Below are 25,309 nucleotides of genomic sequence, written 5' to 3' on the forward strand. Positions count from 1 at the left end.
AGTTGGGCTTCTATTTCAGCTTCACAAATTGTGTTTCGTGCACACAAATTTGAATGTTTTCATATGCTAGAATTGTTCATATAGCTGACTATTACAGAACTATAGATAGCAAACAACTGCTGAAAAATATGAATATCGAAGCATCAATAGATAATTCCTGGTAAGTAACAGGGAGGTAAATGAACATAAAAGATCATAGAAACTCACTGTAAAAGTAGAAAGCGAAGGTCATGAAAAAACCAATATAGTCATCTGAATGCATCATATTTAGCTATAAATATCCCTTAAAACATGTTGCAGAATTTATATTACAGTAACTAATGCTATCGGATTCATGTATTGAAGAAAAGAAATAATAACGGGTAACTAGACATGCTAGTGCTAGTTGACCAGAGGAGCTGAAAGATCACGACGAAAATTGCTAGGAACATTTGTTCCATCATTTGTAGAGACAGAGAAAATGACTCAACCAAAAGATGATTTCTCTAAACCCGTAGCTTGATGCATGCTAAGCTTCTATTACATGGTAGTAGTCAATTTCCTCTTTCATGCTAATAAAACTGAAAGAAGACTCTTTTAAGGCCAAAATTTTGTACTTTCACTCTACAATGATGTAAAAATACAATTGTAAGACTTAAAGAATAGTGACAGAGTATGTTTACCATTGTTGAAAAATATAGCAATTCAATGTGTGGCGCAATCCCGAAGGTATGGGTGTGTCTGATTTACATACCGTTCCCACAAAGGTCTATACTTGCTAATGCCCAACTTAAGCCATGGCTTCATGTTCCCATTGAAATGAACTACTGCTGCACTCTCTATGAGGCGACTGTCAACGTTAAGGTCATAACCTAATCCTAAGACATGCCATCTCCTATCAAGCGGCTCCGTCAATCCATAAAAAGCTAATAATCCTGGTGGAAGGGTACCCAGCTTCCAAAGCGTCCTATCGGCATTTTGTTCTAGCCAGTAATGATATCGCGCTGTAACATTTGCTTTCCTCCACGCCATCAAATCAAAAACATTCATACCAAATGCCCACCCACATGCTTGAGGATCAAACCTTGAGCTGATGAGTGGATTTGAGAAATTGAGATACTTGTAATACCGATGAAAAGCTTCAAGACAAGTTTCCACTGCTCCATTCACGTTCCCGTGCAAATCCAACGAAAAGAGAGGTGTCAGATCTTTCTGAACTACCACATCATCGTCAAGAAAGACTATCTTCTCTAACTGGGGATAGATCTCAGGTATGTAAAACCGAAGGTGATTCAACACAGATATATACTTTGGATTCCGGAACTTTGGCTCAATACTTGCGTCCTCAGACCCATCAAAGTAATACTTCCTGGAGTCTGCTTCTCTAAGCTGCTTTAAAGCTGGAGAATAAGATGAATTCAACCAAGTCAAGTCTTCAATATTCTGTACTTCTACTGTAGAACCTTTGAAGTCATTATTTATGAACCAAGCCTGCATCATTCCGTAGTGTATCGCATCTGTTACAATATGGAACACAAGCTGCTTAGGGTGATCAGCATTGGACATCGTTGAGTTAACAACTGCTGAAACTGCCAACAGATTATCTGAAAATATGCAGAAGTGATACAAATTATTGTCCACTAATCTAGGGGAGTTTCTCCTCTCATCAGCAAAATCCTGCAGCGACTTTCTTGTAAGCCAATCGGACATGAGTTTGATTTCTAGGCAGTGTACGTTCTTGGGCAGGGACTCAGCTGTTAACTGTCCAAACATCATACTTTGGACAGACGCGACATTAGCACGCTCCTCTAGAGCTTGAATGTGTGATTTCATTGTCATCATAGTGGTTGCAATATCATAGTGCGCATCTTGTGCCTTAGAGATAAGAGAAGATAGAGTTTTTATTATTGGTTCTGCTTCATCCAGAGAAATAGGCTCTTCCTTCATTGCAGCCTTTGATAGTAAAAGTTGACAACTTCTTATCTTTGAACTTAGCTCCCAAGCAAGATGAAGGTTGTTGTGCTCTTTTGCAATAACAATATAAGCTTTGGCTAATGTCATCTGCTCTGCTAACTGTCTGGCATATGAATTAGCACTTGAAATTTCTTGTGTAAGATTTAGATGCTCATGCACAACCTCTTCGTTCCTGGACTCTCTTTCCTTTACAGAGACAGAGAATAGTAAGCGACTTGGTTATTCAAGTTCTTAAATGGTAAAACAAACTATTTACAGGGAGTCCTCAATGTTTAGGTATAACATGATTCAATTATAGGTTAATAGGATAACGACTGTCAGTGCATAAGCACATCTTTTCTTTTTCCTGATAAGTTGTTAGTTAGTAGACACATCTTAATAAACCTTAAGGCACATTGCTGTTTGCTAAAAGAAAGTTGCAATTCAACCAAAGACCATCTACACTATTTATCTAGCATTTACAATCATATTCTCAGAAAGAGGGTGAAACTTTTAATCGACCGTGATAAGTTTGAGTTACTTTTATATGATTATTTCTACGTAAATCTGCCGTTTCTATAGCAGATAATAAATCAGATGGATAATCCTATGCTTGAAAAGGATTCTAACTTACAGCACCTAGAATCCTGTCAGTATTAAGTGATGCTTGGAATTAACTTAGAAAACTTATGAGACATCTGCCATTGATATTTTTTGTGCTGGTCCTGTTAGATAGCGAATAACGGGTGAGCAGATTGCCTATGCAAGATAGCCACAAATGTACGGACTGCTTGCCAAGGTACACATTGAAATTGAACGCAGTGAAAAGAAGGGGAATCAACGACACTAAGAAATTTTGGCAAGGCTTGGGCTGGTTGCTAACTGGATACTTTGGAACCAAGGACTGATAGGTGGCAGAAATGGTGACAAGAGAGGTGGAGGCGAATAGCTAATTTTCCGGTGGCAAGACCGAGGAGAGCAAATAGGAAGCAAAACTTGGTTGTAGTAGATATGACGATATACTTGGTAACGATGAAAAGTACTAGTAGTTCGGGATTAGGGCACTAAAAATGCTTATACTGGCTGATGGAGTAGGAGGAGAGCGGGCGTATACTATATGCAGTTCTTGGTCTTCCCTTGCATTACTGTATAGGCCACCCCAGGGCGCACTCTACCTTAGCGGAGGCTCGCTAGTTTTACATGGTACTATTAAAGAAATAGCGAACTCTTATTGAGAGCATGTTAAAGGAAAAATTATTAAATAGAAGATCATTTTATCCCTTTGTGTAAAATTAGAATATGAATAGAGAATAGAAGATAAAATATACATAATACGAACACTTCAGAATAAAATTATAATGCATCCACCGAAAACTACCTTATCACCAATCTTCTAAAAGGTAAAGCTCAGGTGCGTCTCAAGGTGAGGTGTAACCAAACCACCTCTAGGAAGATAGGGCTGATCTAAGTTGAAACATGCCTCCAGGAGAGGTACACTTCACCTTACTGAAGCCAATTTCTGTTTAACCATCTTTCCCTTGAGGTTACTGATTAATGAGGGGTAACTCCGTTTCTGTATGTTCATGTAATTTGTTTGGATCAACAACAACAAACCCAGTGTAATTCCACAAGTGGGGTCTGGGAAGGGTAGTGTGTACGCTGACCTTACCCCTACTTTTAAGAAGGCAGAGAGGCTGTTTCCGGTAGACCATCGGCTTAGATATAATTTGTTTGGATCGATAAGTTAAAATAAGGGGGACCAGTTACATAACCTAGTTTTGAAGCACCTCAACCCCCCCCCCCAATGACAATTTATGTTGCTGAAGCTGCCCTTATTTTTGTTTGAAGTAAACATGAAGCACAACAACATCTCCACCCAAAAAATTAAGAAGACATAAGAACCTCAACTTCGTCTCTCCCCACGACACTACAAACATTTATTGACTTCAAAAGTGACAAGGTTCTCAAGTTTTTAGGGAGATTTTTCAGTCTGTCACTACAAACTTGTATTAGAGATCTCAACTACTGAAACAGATTTTTGAGTCCAATAACATTGTATCAGTCTGACAAAAAACGTATAATCCGTCAACCCATTGGAATTCTGAAAACTCTGACACATCATTTTTCTTCACCCTGTAGTGTGTAGGAGTGTGGAATCTCTCGTTTTTCATTTCTTTCATCTATTTGCTAGAATACAAACAGAGAAATAAGATGTATAACCTCACTCTTCCTCTCTCCCCCTCCAACAGATAGCAATTATAGATACACGAGTGATACAATTTTAAATCTCTTTTCCTGATGAAGAATATTTTTACATCTCTTAACGTAGATCAATTAAAAAATACACACACATAGACACTCAAAAAAAAAAAAAAAACTAATCAATCCAAAAGACTTTGATTTCGGTATACAATGAACATACGGGACCAAGTACAAATTTAACAAACACAGGTTGAACGCCTCCCAGGTCATGTTTTTCTATTCTCTGCATATGCAACTAAATTTTTTAATCAAGATAGACTATATCTCTCTGAACAAACTAAATGAAACTATCTGGCAGAAAGCTATCAAACAAACAGATAAATCTAACCCATTGCACAGCTACTTGTTTCAAATTTTGGCTTAGCTAACAAGAGACAAAACTCCAAGGTAAAATGCTCCTAGCAACTTCAGACTAGCGGTGAAGTCATAAACAACTAGGATCAAAAGCCATCAGTGTCAAATCTAAAGTTAACAGGTATCAATTGGAAGAATCAAAATATAAACAGATTGATGTCAATGCATTGAAAAAGAACTGCCTTAGCACCATTCTAGAACTAGCTAGTAAATCAATTGTCCTTCATATCTTAAAGCAGATAAAGATTGTCTTATCCATGAGTTCAGATTGAACAATCAATCAACTAAACCTCAATTCAAGAGGTCGGCTATGACTTCAAATTAAACAATGCAACAATAATAATATGCTGTGTATAAGAGAACATGAAGGGGAGCCTTGGCGTAACTTGTAAAGTTGTTGCCATGTGACCAGAAGGTCACGGGTTCGAGCCGTGGAAACAACCTCTTGCAGAAATGCAGGGTAAGGCTGCGTATGGTAGACCCTTCTGGTTCGGCACTTCCCGGACCCTGCGCATAGCGGGAGCTTAGTGTACCGGGGCTGAACTTTTGTGTATAAGAGAACATACATTATTGAACTGAAAGTACATTGAGCTTTTATAATATAAAGATATTTCAAGAACCAAATTATGATCTGAGTATGATTGTAGGCTTACCAAAATAGGCTGTTCTACGTGATCCTCGCGGTCATGGTGATGATGAACTACAAACAATACAAAACCTGCAATTAAGAATATCCCAAGAAGTGAACAGATCCAACAAGAGAGCTTCCTTCGAACCGGGCGCCGATATTCGGCCGCCCGCCGCCGCATCTTTTACCACTCTCTTCCACAATTCACCTCCAAAACAGTAATTTGAAAATAACAAATCTATCAGATTGATCCAAAGCAGCTAACCAATTAATAAAGTTCAAATTTTTGAACCCCCCAAATCAAGAATTCAAGATGACCTGTCACCCAATTCAAATCTTTGAACCCCCCAAATCAAGAATTCAAGATCACCCGCCACTCAATTCATGAATTCAAAAGCAGCTGAGGGATTGATAAAAAGTTCAAATCTTTGAACCCCAAATCAAGAATCCAATTATGACCCTTCACTCAATTCAAGCTAAAGAATTGAAATCAACAATTTTTCAGCAAAACCACATTTGTCAGATTGGATCAGGAAACCCAACCAAATGCAGGATAAACTTGAGCAATTTTAAATCTTAATATGGTCTTATCGTATGCAGAAAAATCACCTTCTGTTACAACTCTGTATATTTGAATTTATAGTGAAGGAAAGAGTGATAGAAGCCGAGCTAGAATGTGAACTCAGCTTGTTGCTTTTTTTTTTTTTGGGGGGGGGGGGGGGGAGGGGGAGGTTGGTTATGTGACTCTGTGATTTCACCCTCTGGCAAGTTATAGATGGTAGATTGGCTTTAATCCCTTTACTTTGTTTTCCAATCACAAAAAGAAAAAGAGAAACTTGCAATATAAACAATCAGAAAACTCAATTGTTTTCTCATTTCAATCGAAATATAATGAAAGGTAAATGGAAAATACTTTTTTCATCACATGACAGTGTATGAATGCCCACATGGTGCAAATATATTTATTTAATCATGTATTATATTAATGTTAGCGAACAAAATAACTAAGACAATTGAAAGTTTTTAATAAAGAAAACATCACATTGAATAGTTAAATGAATTTAGATTTTTGCATGTTATGAAAGTTATATAACAACATATCTGGTATATTTTCACAGGTAATATCTGGGGAGGATAGTGTAAGACGTTACCCCTATCTTGCGGTGGTAATATTTCCAATAGATACTCGATTTTAAAAAAATATTTCAAAGTAGATTTACATATATATATATATATATATATATATATATATATATATGTGTGTGTGTGTGTGTGTGTGTGTATATGTATATGTATATGTATATGTATATATATGTATATGTATATATGTACACGCATGTTTAGTTCGCAGGACGGGATATCAAATTTGTGTTATTATTATGGTCGAAACTATAAAGTGTTATTTTCCGAAAGTTATGAAATGTACTTTGCTATATGTTCTTTGAGAATTTAAGAGATACTGTGCAACACCATGTACAAGCTAGTCATTAAGATCATTGTCAACAGAATCAAGCCTGTCCCTAACAATATCATTAGCCCAACTCAACCCAATTTCCTATCCAACAGAAGAGCTGCTAATAATACCATAATGGTTCAGGAGTACATAAATCACTTTCAGAAAATGAAGGGGAAAAATGCTAACATTATCTTAAAAGTAGATCTAGAGAAAGCATTTGATACAGTGGAATGGTCTTTCATCAGAGACTCCCTACTATTCTTTAATTTTTCAAGTAGACTAGTTACCCTCATTATGTCTTGCATCACTACCAGTTCCATATATGTCATAGTAAATGGAGACCAGACTAATTTTTTCAACCCAACTAGGGGTATTAGGCAGGTGATCCTATCTCCCTAACCTCTTCATCATTTGCATGGAAATGCTCTATAGGAATATAGAAGAGGCTATTAGGAACAACTCCTGGTTTCCAAGCAGCATCAGCAGGAGTGGACCTAAGATCTCTCACTGTTTTTTGGTGATGATCTCACTCTTTTTGCTAGGGCAAACAATAAGAACTTCCATGCTATTTTAAGTGCACTAGGAAAATTCAATAATTCCTTTGGTCAAAAGGTCAACTTCCTTAAGTCTAAGGTCATTTTCTCTGCCAACTGTAAAGAGGATTGGGCTAGTCAGTGCAGCTCAACCCTGGGCATCAAGACTGGCTCAGCCTTTAGCAATTACCTTGGCTTTCTCATTTTTCACAAAAGGCCCATAGGTAGTGCCTTCTAATTCATCTTGGACAACCTTAACACCACGCTGACATGTTGAAAAACAAAGTTCCTCAACATGGCTGGCCGTACTACTCTAGCTAAATCTAGTATGAGTAGCATCCCCAGCCATGTAATAAAATATATTAAGTTGCCCTCTAAAATAACTAACCAGATTGACAAAGTGCAAAGGGATTATAGTTGGGGCACTAATGCTGAAAAAAGAAAACTTCACATGGTAAATTGTGACACTATCACAGAACCAAAGAACATGGGGGGCCCTAGGTTTGCAACAAGTCCATATGAAGAATAAAACTTGCTATACTAGCCTAGCATGAGGAATGTACAATAACATCAATTCCATTTGGGCTAGAATGCTCATGGGTATGCACTGTAGTGGGACTGGTAACAGGGGAAAACCTAAGACTAGAGTCTGACAATGCATTTAAGAGGGTTGGAAAGTGTGCATTAAAGCCTCCAGGTGGATTGTCCACAAATGGGACATGATAAACTTTCCGGCGGATAGTTGGTTACCCAATTTGCAACCCCTTAATTCTATCCTAAGAGGGCCTTGGCAACTGACTGACTTGAACATGAAAGTTAATACTGTGCACTGTAATGGGATCTGGGACCTCAACTCAATCAGCTACCCCATTCCCCATGATATCTCTACCATTATCCAAAGAACTTTCATCCCTCTTAATACAAGGGCCAATGATAATATAATCTGGAACCTCACACCCACTGGAATGTTCTCCTCTAGGTCAGCCTATAATTTATTGCCTCTAACTTCACCAGCAATCCTGGTCAAGAAGACCTCTATGACTGGATATGAAAACTGAAGGTTCCAAATAAGATCAAGTTCTTCACATGGCTGATGCATACTTCTCACTAGAAGTTACCTCGATCACATTGGGCTGAATATTAACCCAAATTGCTCCTACTGTGGATAGACTTCCCACTGGAAGTTACCTCCATCACATTGGGCTGAATATTAACCCAAATTGCTCCTACTGTGGATAGACTTCCCACTGGAAGTTACCTCTGAGTACACGAGGAAGACACCAACTACATCTTCTTTGAGTGTCCTAATGCCAAGGTATTTTGCTTAACCTGGTAATGACTAGCACTAACAGTTAATCCATTCCACATATTGCCTTCACTATGCAAAACTAGGAGGATACTTGGCATAGGCTCCAACATGTACCCTTCGATGCTTGTATTAATTAAAAGATGCTACTCCCCTTATGTTTTTGGAGCATCTGAAAAACTAGAAACACCAACGTGTTCGAGAAGAGAAATACCCACACCTCTATCCATCAAACAATTGCTGACAGTTGAGTGTTGTCATGTAGCTGCTAGTCAAAAACCAAATCATGAAAAAGTAATCCTCCACTTCAAGTGGCAACCACCAGAGGCTGGGACTTTCAAGCTTAACATTGATGGAGCTGCTTGTGAGGGCAAGGGGGAATATGTGGTGTCTTTAGGAATAATAGAGGTGACATGGTTATGGGCTACATGAAAGGGATACCCCACACAAGTAGCATTAAAGTTGAGCTTCAAGCTCTATGGCAGGACTTAAGAATTGCTATTGATCAAATGCTTACCCCCTAGTAATAGATACAGACTCCACAGAGATAATAAATATGATAAGAAATGGTAACTTGACTCACAATCTCATAATCTATGATTGCAGGTCAATAATGGAGCAGCTGGGGAATCCAGCCATAGGGCATAACTACAGGGAACAAAACCAAGTGGCGGATCTCCTCGCTAAGGAAGGAGCTAAGAAGGAAAGGTTCGAAAGAACACAATTTTTGGCAGTTCCTCCGATATTTGCTAACGAAGCAGCGTGGGCATACATCTTAGGAACTGTTTTCAAAAGGAAGATAAATATTTGTAATATTGATACATTTTCTGTTAATGCTACTACTCAAGGGAACTCACATTCCCTTACTAATGATGTAATTTTGTGACGAACGCCTTTAATATATTAAGTATATCCAGTTTACCAACAAAAAAAAGAGAGTTTAGTCATGAGACACACAAAGAAAAATTAGGTACGCCCACTTTTGAAAAATGTATACAACTTTTGGGAGAGTTGAGTTCAAATTCTAGCAAAAACAAAGACAATACTAGATAATTTTTCTCGGAAAAACTACACAGTATAACCGCTCCAAAAAATAATAGCCGGTAAAATATACTTATATTATTGTATATATGTATAATATACATATTTATACATATTTTTTGTACATTTAGCTAGCAGATGTGGCCGATCGGCAAAATGTGTAAGTTGCCTAATTTCTTCTTATTTGCAATACCTACTACCTACTAGTAGAAATGCGCAAATAGGTAGTGCAATAGTCGAGATACATTCAAGCTGAATTACACACCTCCTTTGTAGGAAAAAAAGAAAAGAAAGAAGATAAAGTGTGATGCTTACCAAGAATAAGTTTATACTTTTGCCCTTGTCAATTTTATACTAGTTAGCTTCTTTTGCTAACTGTTTTGGTAGTTACTTTGATCCATGATGTTTGGCATATTTAGATATGTGTTGATGCTACTTTACCCATGTTTTAACCGCTTCTTGATGTTATTTGATCTTTAAAATGCCCAACATGGTTTAATTATTAGTTTTATGACTAATTGAGTTGTGTGTGATGATTTAAGGTATTTGGAGTGCAAAAATATGAAGAAAAGGTGCTCTAGCTAGAGGAAGAGGGGTTGGATGCGTCGAATCCAATCTAGAAAAAAATCATAGTTCGTGCACCCTTAGCAGTGAAGTCGGCCCATAGCATCCGCCTTAGCATCCGCACCTGGGCAAAGCTGAGAAGTGGAGGACAAGGTGGATGCGAAGCATCCACCCTAGCATGCGAAGCTGAGAAGTGGATGACGAGGTGGATGCGACGCATCCACCCTAGCATCAATCCCTGAAGCTGATTTGGATTAGAAATAGGAGAACTTTGGCCCACGACTTTTGTACGCAATATATAAGCCAAAAATGCCTCTTTTAGGTCATCTAACATATTGGGAAGGGGGAAAAAGACCACGACAAAGCTGTGGAGGCCGAAATTCATCAAGTTCCATCTTTCTCCCACCAAACTTAGTAATTTTTATGTTTCTTTGTATGATTTATTGTTTGGCTACCATGTCTATATGGAGCTAAACTTCACATTCTAGGGTTGTGGTTCTTTCATGACTATTGTTATTCGGATATTAATTTTGACTTCTTGATTTATCATAATAGTTTATTTATTCAATCTTGCACTTAATTATTTAATTGCTTGATCACCAATTGAATATTATCTACGAATCTAGAATTGAACTCGAAAGTGGGAATTCTATATTGCATATAGGATTGAGTAGGGCAAGTTCTTGAACTCGGGCATCGGGGAACGGATTCGTGGTTAGGATAGACATATACCTAATTGCCTTGCTTGGTTGATTTACAGGAATTATAAATGCGTTCTTGTTGATTCTAACTCCATAGACATATAGGCGTTAGGTTAGCTTGAATAGGCGAGTAAGAACTCGACAGATTCTTATGAGCAATATTAACCCTGTCAACCAATAAGCTAGATAAATTAGTCGGTCAATTCAATTGAAGAATACAATAGGATTATTAGATAGCCCATAACCCTAGATCGTTTTCATTACATTGATATCATAAAAATCTGCTCTTTCTCTGTTCAAAGTTTATTATTTATATTTTTTTATTTAATTAGTTTAGAATAAAATATTTTTAGGTTTAATTCTTGTTTAGATAATTAGGATAGTCTAATTTAGTTAATAGTTAATCATAAGTCCTCGTGGGTTCGACATCCGACTTTTAGTCACTTTATTACTTGACGACCGCGTATACTTGCGTGAGTGTGTTTGGTCCCAACAAGTTTTTGGCGCCGTTGCCGGGGACTTAGAAATTAACTATTTTTCTACAGTAGGCTTTTACTTTTATCTTTACAAGTTTTTTTTCTTCTCTTTTTGTAAATATTTTATTTTTATAACTATTTAATTTTTCTCTTAGTGTGTTTCTAGTTCTTTCACCATGACATCTGGGGATGAAATATATGGAGGTAAGGTTATTGATAAAGACTCTTGGTTGACGGAAGACTTATATGGCCCGTCATTTTGGGCTTGTCATGACCTGAACTCTTGGAAAGCTGAATTTGAATATGGGAGCAAGGGTTGGTATTGGGACGAATATTCTCGATTAAGGGAATATGCGGAACGACGTTGTCTTTTGACAACGTTGGTGAATGATCGGTCTAAGGAGAGAGATGATCTTGCACATAAAATTGATAATTTTGGCTTGGCTGTGCATAACTTGGATACAAATTTGAATGAAAAGGTTGATGCGTGTAATGGCCAATAATTTAATGATGAGTTGTGTGAAGCTGAAAAAAATCTTCTAGACCAAATTGAGGAGCTAAAACAAGAATACCAATCATTAGACCATATTTTTCTTGAGGATGCCAATGTTGAGAAGAATGCTTTAGAGTCATATGAGGGAATAGATAACATTACTTTGAGAGACTTGAGTGTGTGTATATATGGGGATGTAAATAGTAGTACAATTCATGAGTTAAGGCGCATTAGACCTCATTCCAATATTTTTTCCACATTGTGTTTAGATAGTAAGATAGTAATCGAGCCATCTGAGCCAATGAGGGGGTCAAAGGGTGAGGATGAGAGTGCCTATATTCTTGAATTTGTCATGCCAAAAAACAAAAAATACATTCCTCATCTAAAGGCCGAGAAGTGTAGAGTAAAAAATTTATTACTTGGCCTGGTTATCTTTGTAGCCCCACCACTGGAGCATAGCCGCAGACTGGATGCCATGTTAGGGGATCAATTCATGAGTTCGAGGTGGAGGCAAAAAGCGGTTCACGTCGTGCCACGACATTAAATCAGGCACTTGTTGGGAGGCAACCCAGCTTTACTGCTTTCTTTTATTTTTGTTTACTTTCTATTTTATTTTATTTTTATTATTTTGTAGTATTTATTTTTGTTTTGTAGGATTATGAGCATAGGAAGCAAAGCCATTAGAAGAGTGCAAAAGCGAGCTAGATGGTGAGGACTAAGTGTGGGGTGCCCATACAAAGGACGATGCCTGGGGGCAGTCTGAGTACCTCGTGAGCCGCTATTGCTTTGGCCTTTGGCCTACCAGGGAGTCTCGCTTACCCTCTTATTATTTATAGTGTGCATTGAGGACATTGTAAAATTTTAAGTGTGGGGTGAGGAGATCGTTTAGATGAGTTTCTGTGCTATTTTAGCTTAGTTGTAGTACTTATTCTTAAGTGTAGTAGCTTTTGTGGAAAAGAAAAATAAAAAAAAGTAGAAAAATTAGACTTTTCCCGATGATTGATCTCCTAGACAGTTTTCTTGAGGGATTAAAATCTAAACAAAAATCCAAAATATGTCTTTTAGCTTTCTTTAGGTAGTAATAATCCCCTGTGATTTTTCTTTGTGCCTCGGTTCTTTTTCATGTGATGTAGTTTGAACCGGATAGTTTTTTTTCTTTCCGAGTAGATTAGGAATTTAGGGAATAAAATGAGCAAGAATGATGAACCTAGGTGCCCTTGATGATGCCTTGTTAAATTGGATAGCATATTTTGTGGCGCATATGTCTCATTTACATGACTTGTGTTCACCTTGTGCTTAATGCTTAATATCTTGTTGCTCCGTAAATACTTGCATTATTTGAGAGTCGGAATGTTATCGTCCTTAGTGAGTCATGTGCCATGTGTGGTGAGGTTTTTGTGTAGTCCATGTATTGTACTTGTGTCTAGAACTTGCCCGATATGTGAGTTGAAGCGAAATTTTAGGTGATGCTCGGTTTGAAAAATAATTTTAGGCTTTCTTTGATCTTTTTGAACTTATTGCTTATCACAAATAAAATCTATCCCTAGTTAACCCTTTTTGAGCCTGTAGACCTGTTATTTGGTACCCACATTACAAGCCTATACCCTTTTTATTCTTAATTGACATTGTTTTGATCGTTTTACCTCTTAAAGCACTTTAATTGTTAGATGAGCGCTAAAAGAAGTAAGAAGGGACTAAGTGTGGGGTGACTTTTGAGTGGAACCAATGAAAGGAAGAAAGGTGCACTTATTTTGTAAAATACTACACCACTAGCGGAATTTGAAAAAAAAAAGAAGGAAAAATAGAAATGAATAAATTGTTGTCTTGTTCTTGCTAGTGGGTATGAACTAAAGTAGTGCTTAAAGAAAAAAGGACTGTTTTGGGGGTGATATTGTTTGTGAAATTGAAATGGTATTGAAGAATCTGCGCTTAAGTTATTTGGTGATGTGTTAAAGTGCTTAGGAGGTTGAGTCACTATTCCTAAAATATATCCTACCCTTCCCTTAGCCCACATTACAACCATGAAAAAGTCCTAATTGATTTTAGATCGAGTGAGCTTACATTAGTAGAGATTTACATTAAGGGCAAGCCTATGGTACCAATTTCATGCATGTGACTTCTTTGTGAGAGTGAGCGATTTTTTTTGATATATGTGAGTCATTAAAATATAATTGATCATGAGATTCGAATGTGTGGATTAAACTCGCTCTCTTGTTCTTGTTGTGAGGGCACATGGTTTCACGTGGGATAGGTAACGTTATTAGAATTCTCTATGATGTTGGGTGTTCAAGCCATGAGTGCATAGTGATATTAAGTCAGTTTTTGAGGTTAGGGTTGTTGTGAGCATGTTGTATTTGTTTAAATATTTTTAAAGAATGACATAAGAAAAGGGAAGTGTATATGATGCATATTCTAGAGCCTAATTATTGCAAATAACCATGGTCATAGGTACAGTATGCTTTGAATGATAAGAGCTTAATTTTATTTCGTCTACTATAGGATGGTTTGTTCGAGGACGAACAAAGGTTTAAGTGTGGGGTAGTGATGTTTGGCATATTTAGATATGTGTTGATGTTACTTTACCCATGTTTTAACCGCTTCTTGATGTTATTTGATCTTTAAAATGCCCAACATGATTTAATTATTAGTTTTATGACTAATTGAGTTGTGTGTGATGATTTAGGGTATTTGGAGTGCAAAAATATGAAGAAAAGGTGCTCTAGCTAGAGGAAGAGGGGTTGGATGCGTCGAATCCAATCTAGAAAAAAATCATAGTTCGTGCACCCTTAGCAGTGAAGTCGGCCCATAGCATCCGCCTTAGCATCCGCACCTGGGCAAAGCTGAGAAGTGGAGGACAAGGTGGATGCGAAGCATCCACCCTAGCATGCGAAGCTGAGAAGTGGATGACGAGGTGGATGCGAAGCATCCACCCTAGCATGCGAAGCTGAGAAGTGGAGGACGAGGTGGATGCGACGCATCCACCCTAGCATCAATCCCTGAAGCTGATTTGGATTAGAAATAGGAGAACTTTGGCCCACGACTTTTGTACGCAATATATAAGCCAAAAACGCCTCTTTTAGGTCATCTAACATATTGTGAAGGGAAAAAAAAGCCACGATAAAGCTGTGGAGGCCGGAATTCATCAAGTTCCATCTTTCTCCCACCAAACTTAGTAATTTTTATGTTTCTTTGTATGATTTGTTGTTTGGCTACCATGTCTATATGGAGCTAAACTTCACATTCTAGGGTTGTGGTTCTTTCATGACTATTGTTATTCGGATATTGATTTTGACTTCTTGATTTATCATATTAGTTTATTTATTCAATCTTGCACTTAATTATTTAATTGCTTGATCACCAATTGAATATTATCTACGAATCTAGAATTGAACTCGAAAGTGGGAATTCTATATTGCATATAGGATTGAGTAGGGCAAGTTCTTGAACTCGGGCATCGGGGAACGAATTCGTGGTTAGGATAGACATATACCTAATTGCCTTGCTTGGTTGATTTACAGGAATTATAAATGCGTTCTTGTTGATTCTAACTCCATAGACATATAGGCGTTAGGTTAGCTTGAATAGGCGAGTAAGAACTCGACAGATTCTTATGAGCAATATTAACCCTGTCAACCAATAAGCTAGATAAATTAGTCGGTCAATTCAATTGAAGAATACAATAGGATTATTAGATAGCCCATAACCCTAGATCGTTTTCATTACATTGATATCATAAAAATCTGCTCTTTCTCTGTTTCAAAGTTTATTATTTATATTTTTTTATTTAATTAGTTTAGAATAAAATATTTTTAGGTTTAATTCTTGTTTAGATAATTAGGATAGTCTAATTTAGTTAATAGTTAATCATAAGTCCTCGTGGGTTCGACATCCGACTTTTAGTCACTTTATTACTTGACGACCGCGTATACTTGCGTGAGTGTGTTTGGTCGCAACAAGTTTTTGGCGCCGTTGCCGGGGACTTAGAAATTAGCTACGTGACTAAGTTAAGCTTTTATTAGATATTTGTTTTCAAGTTTTAATTTTCAGTTTGCCTGGTTTGTGTCAACGCAGGGTTTACTCTCGAATGCAGATTAAGAATCTTTCTTTTTTCATGAAGTAGATCCAAACCAACTAGATCTCACAACGATAAGTATGTATTCTTAGGAAGTTCTGATCTTTTGTCGGTTGTTCAAATACTAATAGGAGATCTAATTCAACTATCCAAAATTTCAGATTTAATTAGTCTTTTCTTCTCTTCCTTAAAAAAAAAACTACACTTAGAGGGTCGTTTGGTAGGATATAGGGGGAAAATTATATATGTATTAGCTTTGGTATTATTATTCTCTTATTTAGTAGTAGTATTTTTCAACCTATAACTACTACTATTAGTTATACACTTTATCCAATATTATTCTTAACGTAGCAAACAATGGCATTAGCAATGCATAGTTTTTAATAGGCACAATACATAGTTTACTCATCAATCTTGCAGCGAAATTCCTGTTACACACCTCTCGCTCATGGAATCTTTTACATATTCAAAGTTTCAAAAGTGTGTCTAAGATACTACTTTTGACAAGGTGACACTCGCGAGTTTACACACAAAAAACTTACGTGAAGCCTTGAAAAAATCCCATATATCGTCTTTTCTCCCCACATGAACCCCCACCCCCCCTCGAGAAATCCGTGATGATCGACGGGCCACATTTTAGAATTCGGTGGCCAACGGAGTTATCCCTCTGCTGTCCTCCACTTAAATACTTGACTTTTGTCATGATATGTGGTAAGGTTCCAACTTATAAAGTGCGCCTAGCTCACACATCCAAATTGCACTACTACTTAACCAAAATCGAGATAAACGATAACAAAAATATAGCCTACATTACATAGGCAAATCATCAATTCCCAGATACCAAAGTACCATAATTCCGTTAAATTACAAAGGATACAGATGTTTTTGCATAGTACAGATGGGATCATCAGAAGTTGTTACTTTTGTAACAACTTATGACTTACATTATTGTCCTCTCTGCTTCAACAATAATTACAAGTTGCTAAATACAGATTTGCCACAGCAAAACGAGAATACAGAAATTAACATCATCGTCGTATTAGTTCATACAAGTAGAAAAATGGATAACTGATTATATTATTACAACATCCATCCCGGAATAAATCCATTCATATTGTTAGCAGTTGCTGCTGCATTAACCTCGTTTCCACCCATGGGACTATATCTGCATGGGATTAAATTTCCCCAAAAAAATAAAAATTAAGCGTATTATAATAAGTAGAAAATTCAGAACAATGCTAATTATTACTAGAAAGAGATCGCTCTAGCATATGAACAGTGGATGCACGTGCATTTACTGTCCGGACTGGGAACCAGGGGGCGGAAGAGGGTTCGCCCTAACTCCCTTTGCCGAAAATAACACTGTACTTATAAGTCAAAATACTTGTGCCTCTATATATTATATTTTGAATCTTCTTAACACAGTCCAAAAACATAGCTTAGTAGTCAAGGAAGTTCAAATCTTTGTAAGGTTGCTGGCTCAATTCTCACTGGCCATAGTCTTTTTTAATTTTTTAACTTTTTCTTTTTTGAACCCCTAGCGGAAATCTTACCTCCCAAACTGACTTGGACTATATATATGTATGTGTAAAATGAAAAAAGTAAGACAACAACAACAACAACTAGGTGCACTCAATGCACTAAATCATGGATCCGACTCCGTAAAATGCAACAACAACAAACTTAGTATAATCTCACAAGTGATGTCTGAAGTGAGTAGTGTGTACGCAGACCTTATTCCTGACCTAGTGAAGGGGATCCGACTATGCAAAATGTTTAAAAGAATTACCCAAATTGAGGAGATGAATTCAATCCTAGAGGTTGAAAGAATCCCTCAGTTTGTGGAGGGAGCTGACGATTATGTTGCATTGTTTGTCCTCCATTATCCCATGACAATCGAATTGGAATTCGAGCTGCACTTTCTTCCAACTGAAAAACATGACAAAAAATGATGACTAGAATATATTTTTTTAAAAATTTATTTCACTCCCTTTTGATCCCCTTTGTTGGAGCTATTACTTATTTGATAACTCGAACCCATAACTCTAGGGTTGTAGGTGGGGGTGATCGACCATATGAACAACCCCTCTTGTCAAACATAAAGTTGACAAACAATAAAACTTAAAACAAAAAAATTGTTCTATTAGATGATTTTCATACCTTCCTTTTGAGTTGTTTATTTGCTTCAGCCATCATTTGCTCCTAACGAAGTTACAGCCATATTAATTAGAAACTTTTATATATTAGATCTTGGATTTCCTTTTGATAAGACGAATGGATTTTGTAATGCTAAGGTGTACCTTTTGCTGAAGGTCTGCGAGCTGATCCAGCATGTTTTGAGTCTGCAAATACATAAAATTGGTTGTTGGAAAATGCATTAGTGTAAATGAATTTTTTCACAATCACGTCACCTAAAAGATAACTATAGGTAGTTATCGATAATTAGTAGAAAAAGTTACCTAAAAAATAAAGCATACATACTAGCTATAACAAATTAAATTACATTGTTAGTGCAAACAATATCTTTATGCTCGTATAAGTTAAATCCTTACATCATTTAAGTCTTATGTGAGGTATCTAGCCTAAACTTAGCAATTTGAATGGTCTACTAAACAATTTCGTACCACTACACAATAATAAAAAAAAAGTTGCTCAAGATCATATAGGGAAATAATACTCATTGCCCCAACCACGAGGGAACATTACGATAAATCAAAGTAGTAAATATTTAAGAAAAACAACAAAATCATCATGGTTATCAGAGGTGGATCCAAAATTTAAATTATATGGATTTGACCTTTTAAGGTTCTTAGCAATAAAAATATTATATTTTTAAAGCTACGAGTTCATATGCATACTATTTTGTTGCAACAGTAATAGATTTTACGTATAAATTTATGCTCTGCAACGAAAGTTAAGGTTTCAATTAAACCCATAGCTTTAATGCTACCCCTGATGGTCATCACCAAAACTTATGAGAATTATATTGTATGAAATTAAAATTTTCACTTGGAAGTAACTTCAAATCATATCCCAAATTGAAATTAAATAATACTATTGGAATGAAAGTTAAATGTAAATTTAGTTACCTTCCTTGACCTGATTTGCTTCAAGGATGACTCCAATTGGTGCTCAAGATGATCAAGTTCCTTCGAATTTAGTGTGCCCAAATCCTCCCCAAGAAGATTTCTATTAAATTGATATATAGAGGAATATCAAAAGTACAATATTTTTCACAAAGTACAAAAGCTAAGAGTTTTGTGGCTAAACAGCTATAAGGAACTAATCCAGGAGAAAACTTATGTAAAAGCTAGAATTAATTCACTGAAGCGATAGTAACATGTATGTCAAATTATAATAATACATTTGAAAAAGAAGGAGAAAAAAAGGTGGTTAAAGGGATGGTAGTGATAATTGAACATATATCTATTGTGTTGAAGAAAGTGGCCGAGTCAAAAATTTATATAAGGTGATTGGAAAAACAAAATACTAAAGTGTCACCTTGGGATCTAAACTTGTGACCTAAATTAAAGAAAATTTTGAAAACTTTTGTCAAAACATTAGAATCTTCTATTAAGGTCAACATCATATATATTACGAAATTTTTTATTTGTGTCCTATTGTACAATATCATTATTCGAAATGATCGAGTTTCGCTAACTTTCTTTCCACTTGTTTAAGCATTTACTTTTTGTTCATTTCTGGAATTTTTCTCAAGTGATCGAGTCGGTAACTTTGATCTGAGCTTTGGATTAAAAGTTATTCTTATTTTTGAAATTATAATCCTTTTTATATGGGCGTCAAAGGATGTTTAGCTAATAACTTACCTCTGAGATCGTTGAAGGAGCTCAACTCTAGCTTTTAGCCTCAGATACTCATGGTAGTTGCTCTGTCGAAATATAATGCCATTTAAAATTGTCACAATGTAAAGATGAATGAAGAACTGCATCTTAAAAAAAAATTGAAGAAATGCATATAGTATATCTAAAGCAAAAGCTATTTTGAACGTTAGCTATGTTGATTCGATCCTTCAAAAATATTACTGTACCCTTGTCGTATCCTTCAAAAATAATAATGCATTTTTGAAGAATTCGACATGATAGCAATGTCGTTTTTGAAAAATTCGAGCAACAGAAATTCCGAGAGACACCATCCTAATTTGCTCGGAACACAATTATAAATATAAAATGCAGATAGTATTGCGCTCTGAAACATGAAAATTTTGTAAGCAATTGATTATTCCCATTATAGCGAGGTGTTAGCCGTCAATTATATTGATGAGTGTGATGACTATGAATTTAAATTGGTTTGTTGAATTGTACCATAATTTCATTTAAAAGTTTAAATAATTAGACAGAACGTATATTTATTCAATTAATTATGTGATTTAGCTGTTTTAATAAAATAGTTAATCATCACGAGAGACTGAAATTCAAATCTCAATGGAGGCAAAACGTACCAAGTGATTTGTTATCATTAGCATTAGGTTTAATGAGCATAATTAACGATACCTAGATTAACTAGAAGGTAGCTACACCTAATAAAATAGTTGAGGTGCGTCTGTATTGGATCCAAATACACTATTATTACTAGGAAATGAATGGACAAATGATTTCTGAAATGTGTTGATAGAAGGGAAAATTGTGCTTTCTCATGGCATTGTCTAAATCACTATCATTTCGATATGCTAGAAAGGAATGTAGAATTGAAATTTTAGAGGAGATGAAAGCTTTAGGTGATATTTTTTTCATTTGTCCAAATTTTAGTGGACATAGTTATTTGATATTTGTGCTGACGGGAGCTAGTAGGTATCTCGTGAAATTAGTTGGTTCGCACATACTGATCCGAATACCATGGTTTTTAAAAAAACCCATGTAAAATAGGAAATGTTTACCTAGAAACTTATAATGCATATAAACAAACAAGTAATAATAGTAATATTCTTGATATATAGCCTATGATCAAATTATACACATCATATATATATATATATATATATATATATAGAGAGAGAGCTAAAATATACGAGATAAAGTAGGCAAATACTACCTGAGTATGATTAGTAGCTGATTGCATCGGGTCCAAAGAGGCGTAGCTGCACTGTTGATACTTTTCAAGTGTTTGCATCATGCTTCAACAATTATACCAAAACATAAAAAAAAATATAAAAAAAGGAAAAGCAATAGTCATTTTCCTCGAACCTATTATAAGAAGGAAAAATTGAAAACTCTATTAATTGTAAATGAAAAAGAAAATCCAAAAGACACTTAAAAACATATAGTAAAAGATCTAGTGCAGGCAATCTAGTGTACAAGGTATTCCGCATTCACATAGGATCCGGGGAAGGCCATACCCAAAGAATATGATATAGACAGCCACTCTAATGCAAGCATTAGTAACTGATTTCACGGGAACCTGTGACCTATAGGTCACACGAAGAGAACAACAAAAAATCTAATTTACCAGAAACGAAGTCTTCTAAATGGCCATAAAGCAGAATTGTGAACACGAGTAATTATAAGTAACTAAGAAAAACATCCATTAGTCCTTATTTCTTATTCTAACAATTATGTTACTTCCAATATCATAAATGAAGATGACTATATTTTTTTCTTAATCATTTCTGAACTATTGGTATGTTTATGAAGAAGTAGGCCTAGAGTATTTCTAGGTTTACTGCACATTCATGTTGTACGGAGTTCCTACACAACTCATTTGACATACCATTTTGACTGTTTTTTATCCAATATAATGAAAATATTTTTTTCAAAAACTTGAATAATAATATAAACCTTGCCGATTTAGCAAAACTCATTGTATTTTTTGCTTTGTTAAAATATGAAGCATGCTCCTCAACCAAAAAGTTCATTGTATTAGTACCATAGAAATACAACAATTATCGCTTGTTTGAAATATAATCTTGCTGAAAAAAGGGATATCAGATCTTGGGAAATCATGACATTTTGGAACTATGTTTTTTTTTCTAAAGACAAATTATCTTTGATCGTGTCCAGTATCACAAGTTTCAGACACATTTACCTGATCAAGATTAGGTCATGTTATTTATTTTAATTTGCTTAAATTATTGCAGATAATAAATTAACTATATATTTCTAATTTCATAATACTTACAAATATACGGGGGGGGGGGGGGGGGGGGCACAGACATTTATCTGCTGGATATTATACCTTGGAATTATAAGTTAATATTCTGTTATCGATTACTATTATCTTCAGGAAAAAGATTAATAATAAAGCTAATTATCTTTGACACCTGCATAAGCAGCTTTTCCTCCCTTTAATTTCTAGGAAATCAAACAGAAGTACATGCAGTTTTGCACTATAAAAAACGACAAATATATCTGCAAATCAAATCATAACAGTAGTGAAATTGTACCATGGAAAATTCTTATTAGGTTTACAGCCTTTTAGTTGGTTATCTAACAAGGCCTTAAACCACCACCGTCAAAATTTTCTTTTTTTTCCTTTTTTTTTTTAAAAAAGAAAGAAATATCCACATATTATCTGCAGTCCAAAATCTCGAATTGATGGATTCAAGAACAGGAACTAGTAATATTTACTAAAAAATGTAGAAAAAATAAAAGATAAATCAGATTCTTTTTTCAACTTAAAATAAATCAGATCGATTTTCTCAGAGAAAGAAGTAGTAGTAATTCTTATTCTGGAGTTAGTATTTTAAAACAGTAAAAATAAATGAAGATGTTAAATACCATAAATTTGCAACTCCAAGATACAGACTTTCACAGATAAGGGTTTAGTAAAAACACATTTATAGACGCACAAAAATAGTATAAAGAAAATATACACAAAAAAACATTTATTTACACAAGTATGTATACATACATATAGATATATATACCTAGAAGTGCTGCAGAATTCATAGAGTTTGCCACGGCTAGAGAAGATGATAAGAGCAACTTCAGCATCACATAAAACTGAAAGTTCATAAGCTTTTTTGAGAAGTCCATTTCTTCTCTTTGCAAAAGTAACTTGCCTGTTTATTTTGTTCTCTATCCTCTTAAGTTCAACTCTTCCCCTTCCCATTATTTTCTTTCTCTTTCTCTTTCTCTCACAGATACAGAAGAAGGAAAGAAAAACCCACTCAGTACAGTGTCTTTACTTTCTTTCTTTCTTTCTCTCAGATATATAAGTATTATTCCACTCTAGGTTAACCACTGAACCCCTTTTGGCTTTTTGTCGAATGTGTGGATTTTAAAGAGTTACCAAATTTAATGGAAATGAGTGAAAGAAACCGTGACATGAAAGAGAGAGAAATAGAAATTAATAGAAAAATGACACTGTATAGCCGCTCTCAAAATAATTTATATATATATATATATATATATTCTAGTATATGTTATATACAAAAATATACAATTTTAGACTTATTTTCGGCTACCGAATATAAATAGTTTCTAGCGCGGGCTAAAAGTGATATAACCCAATAATATGGAAGCCCTGGTCTCTGCTCTATCTTTGGTCACTTTGCTATAACCAGCTAGTTGTAAAAATTTATTCGCATCAGATTATATATTAAATTAAATATTTTAATCCTACTTTATATGATATATTTTTCTTTTTAGTTAGTCTAATAAAATCATATATTTTTATATTGAAAATAATTTAAATTAAACTTTTCATTTAACACCAAACGATATGATTTTATAGCCATAAAAGATTTATGATAGTTTTCAGGTTACACGTTTTAAAAGCCTTTTGTTCTTTCTTAACTCCCTTGAATAATCAAATATAAATTATGAGGTAGTAGGGAGTATAAATTGAAGTGAAAATACATATCATATGCTATAGTTAAGTGATAAATATGTGTAAAAAAATTACAGGTGATAAATATGTATAAAAAAATTACATGTCTTAGCATTCATGTGTAACACAGGATGAGAACTACTCCTTTTATCAAACCTCTAACCTTCTAAAAAAAACCAATCAACTTGGTGAAAAATTCTCAGAAACCTATTAATAGTCATACTACAGATTTTCACTTGAGAACTGAACCCTAAATTTTTACTGTTTTTAAAATATGATTTTCTATACCCTAAAAAGTGTATCTATATATGTAACTCTATGTATGTACGAAATATGTCCATGTGAATATCTAATAAGCAAAAGGGCACATGGAATTACCCTATATAAGTAGGCTACAGGTTTACCTAAGGGAAGAGGTCTGTATATTACTTTTCTGATGTCGTTGCTTTTGTGGTTTTGGGTAAATTAATGTTTCACATCGATACATCTTATTACCTATTGGACATGAATAACAACGTAAAAGTACAACCTTAAAAGTTAACATTCTCATCTTCAGTATTAGTAACGTGTCGATGCCTCCCCTACGAGGTATTTTGTTCTTTTTACGGTAGTAGTTTTTAATTACTTACATTAGAGTGGCATGGAGAATTGAACCTACACCTATAAGTTGTTAAAATATTTGATTATTTCATTTAAAAGTTTAAATTATTTAAAAATTATATATTATATATTATTTTCAATAATAGGCCGTGATGAGATTTCGAACTTACGACTTTTGCCTATTTTGTTACCAGGTTGTGGGATCATCTTAATCTTATCTAGAAGTTTAAAATATCAGAAATTAAGATGATAGTGTTAATTATATACTTAATTATCTTCAACAAAAATTCTCGCCAATATCACTAGACGTAAATTGAGTAGATTTCTATTCATGTTCTTGGCCTTTTGCTTTTCATATGTTTTTCGATAACTATAACAATATACCCGGTGTATTTCATTTCTCCACAAAATGGGAAATGAAATGTCACTGCTTGATAAATAACCTCTAAATTTAATGGGAAATATTTTGGTTGAAATATTAACTTATTGACTTCTGCATCAACCCTAATCACCAAATACCAATCACTTTTAAATATTTTAAAACTGCACCTTTTTTACCGTGGACTAATGCTTAACCTAAATAGCTAGAATAAGGCGCATAAAATTGTTCAAGTGTACAATTAGAAGTTTTTCCCCCCCCCCCCCTTTGGGTGTTTTCATCTAATAAGTCAATTAAATCTTAAGAGATACCGGAACATTTACCGGTCAATCCAAATTGAGCAGGTCCCTAATTTTCTCAATCCGTTGTTGGACAATTTCTTTGGCTTCTTCTGGATTTTCCTCTGCATATACTATTGTTATACAGGGCACGAAAAGCTTGAGGGTTTTTAACTTCACTTGTATATGCATAGCTTGCAGTTAAAAAAGGAAGAGAGAGATCGGAATGTTAAAGTGTGTAGCCATTATTTGCTCAATTGTCTCCAGTGCAGCCTAATTCTTTGTTCATGAGCTAAATAAGTGAAAAATCTTTTTGATAATGAGTGACAGTAAAACTCGAATCACTCGATCTGTCTGCTCTGAAATCATATTGAGGTGTGTTATTAATTAACATTGGTATTAGAGTACAAATTTAGAAAGAGGTCATTTTTTTTGGAACGGACCAAAAA

General features: G+C 35.1%; 2 protein-coding genes across 3 annotated transcripts; both read right to left on the minus strand.

Moving 5' to 3' along the window:
• Positions 1-228: 228 nt before the first annotated feature.
• Positions 229-5,906, minus strand: LOC104094611 (hexosyltransferase GAUT11-like). 2 transcript variants are annotated; one of them, XM_033655712.2, is made up of 2 exons: positions 5,202-5,906; positions 229-2,139 (listed from the first exon to the last, which is right to left on the minus strand). In XM_033655712.2, exons 1-2 carry the CDS (start codon positions 5,355-5,357, stop codon positions 685-687), a joined length of 1,611 nt encoding a protein of 536 aa, XP_033511603.1. In that variant the 5' UTR covers positions 5,358-5,906; the 3' UTR covers positions 229-684. The 2 variants fall into 2 exon arrangements, with proteins under 2 accessions (XP_033511603.1, XP_070047623.1); XM_070191522.1 differs by having other exon boundaries at positions 229-2,134; positions 5,202-5,342.
• A 10,742-nt stretch (positions 5,907-16,648) lies between these two features.
• Positions 16,649-23,017, minus strand: LOC104094612 (MADS-box protein J2-like). Its single transcript, XM_009600576.4, has 8 exons — positions 22,699-23,017; positions 20,868-20,949; positions 19,646-19,707; positions 18,908-19,007; positions 18,119-18,160; positions 17,979-18,020; positions 17,608-17,747; positions 16,649-16,983 (listed from the first exon to the last, which is right to left on the minus strand). The coding sequence occupies exons 1-8, from the start codon at positions 22,881-22,883 to the stop codon at positions 16,899-16,901; spliced, it is 738 nt and encodes a 245-aa protein (XP_009598871.1). The 5' UTR covers positions 22,884-23,017; the 3' UTR covers positions 16,649-16,898.
• Positions 23,018-25,309: the final 2,292 nt, after the last annotated feature.

Source organism: Nicotiana tomentosiformis, chromosome 12 (genome assembly GCF_000390325.3).
Source record: "Nicotiana tomentosiformis chromosome 12, ASM39032v3, whole genome shotgun sequence".
Taxonomy (NCBI): Eukaryota; Viridiplantae; Streptophyta; class Magnoliopsida; order Solanales; family Solanaceae; genus Nicotiana; species Nicotiana tomentosiformis.

Excerpts from the sequence above, each read along its gene's own strand:
- LOC104094611 (XM_033655712.2), bottom strand. The coding sequence starts at position 5,357 with ATGCGGCGGCGGGCGGCCGAATATCGGCGCCCGGTTCGAAGGAAGCTC. Across the intron at positions 2,140-5,201 it reads ACGTAGAACAGCCTATTTTG|GAAAGAGAGTCCAGGAACGA; the intron begins GTAAGCCTACAA and ends GTCTCTGTAAAG.
- LOC104094612 (XM_009600576.4), bottom strand. The coding sequence starts at position 22,883 with ATGGGAAGGGGAAGAGTTGAACTTAAGAGGATAGAGAACAAAATAAAC. Across the intron at positions 20,950-22,698 it reads GAATTCTGCAGCACTTCTAG|CATGATGCAAACACTTGAAA; the intron begins GTATATATATCT and ends TAATTGTTGAAG. Across the intron at positions 17,748-17,978 it reads ATAAACAACTCAAAAGGAAG|TTGGAAGAAAGTGCAGCTCG; the intron begins GTATGAAAATCA and ends CATGTTTTTCAG.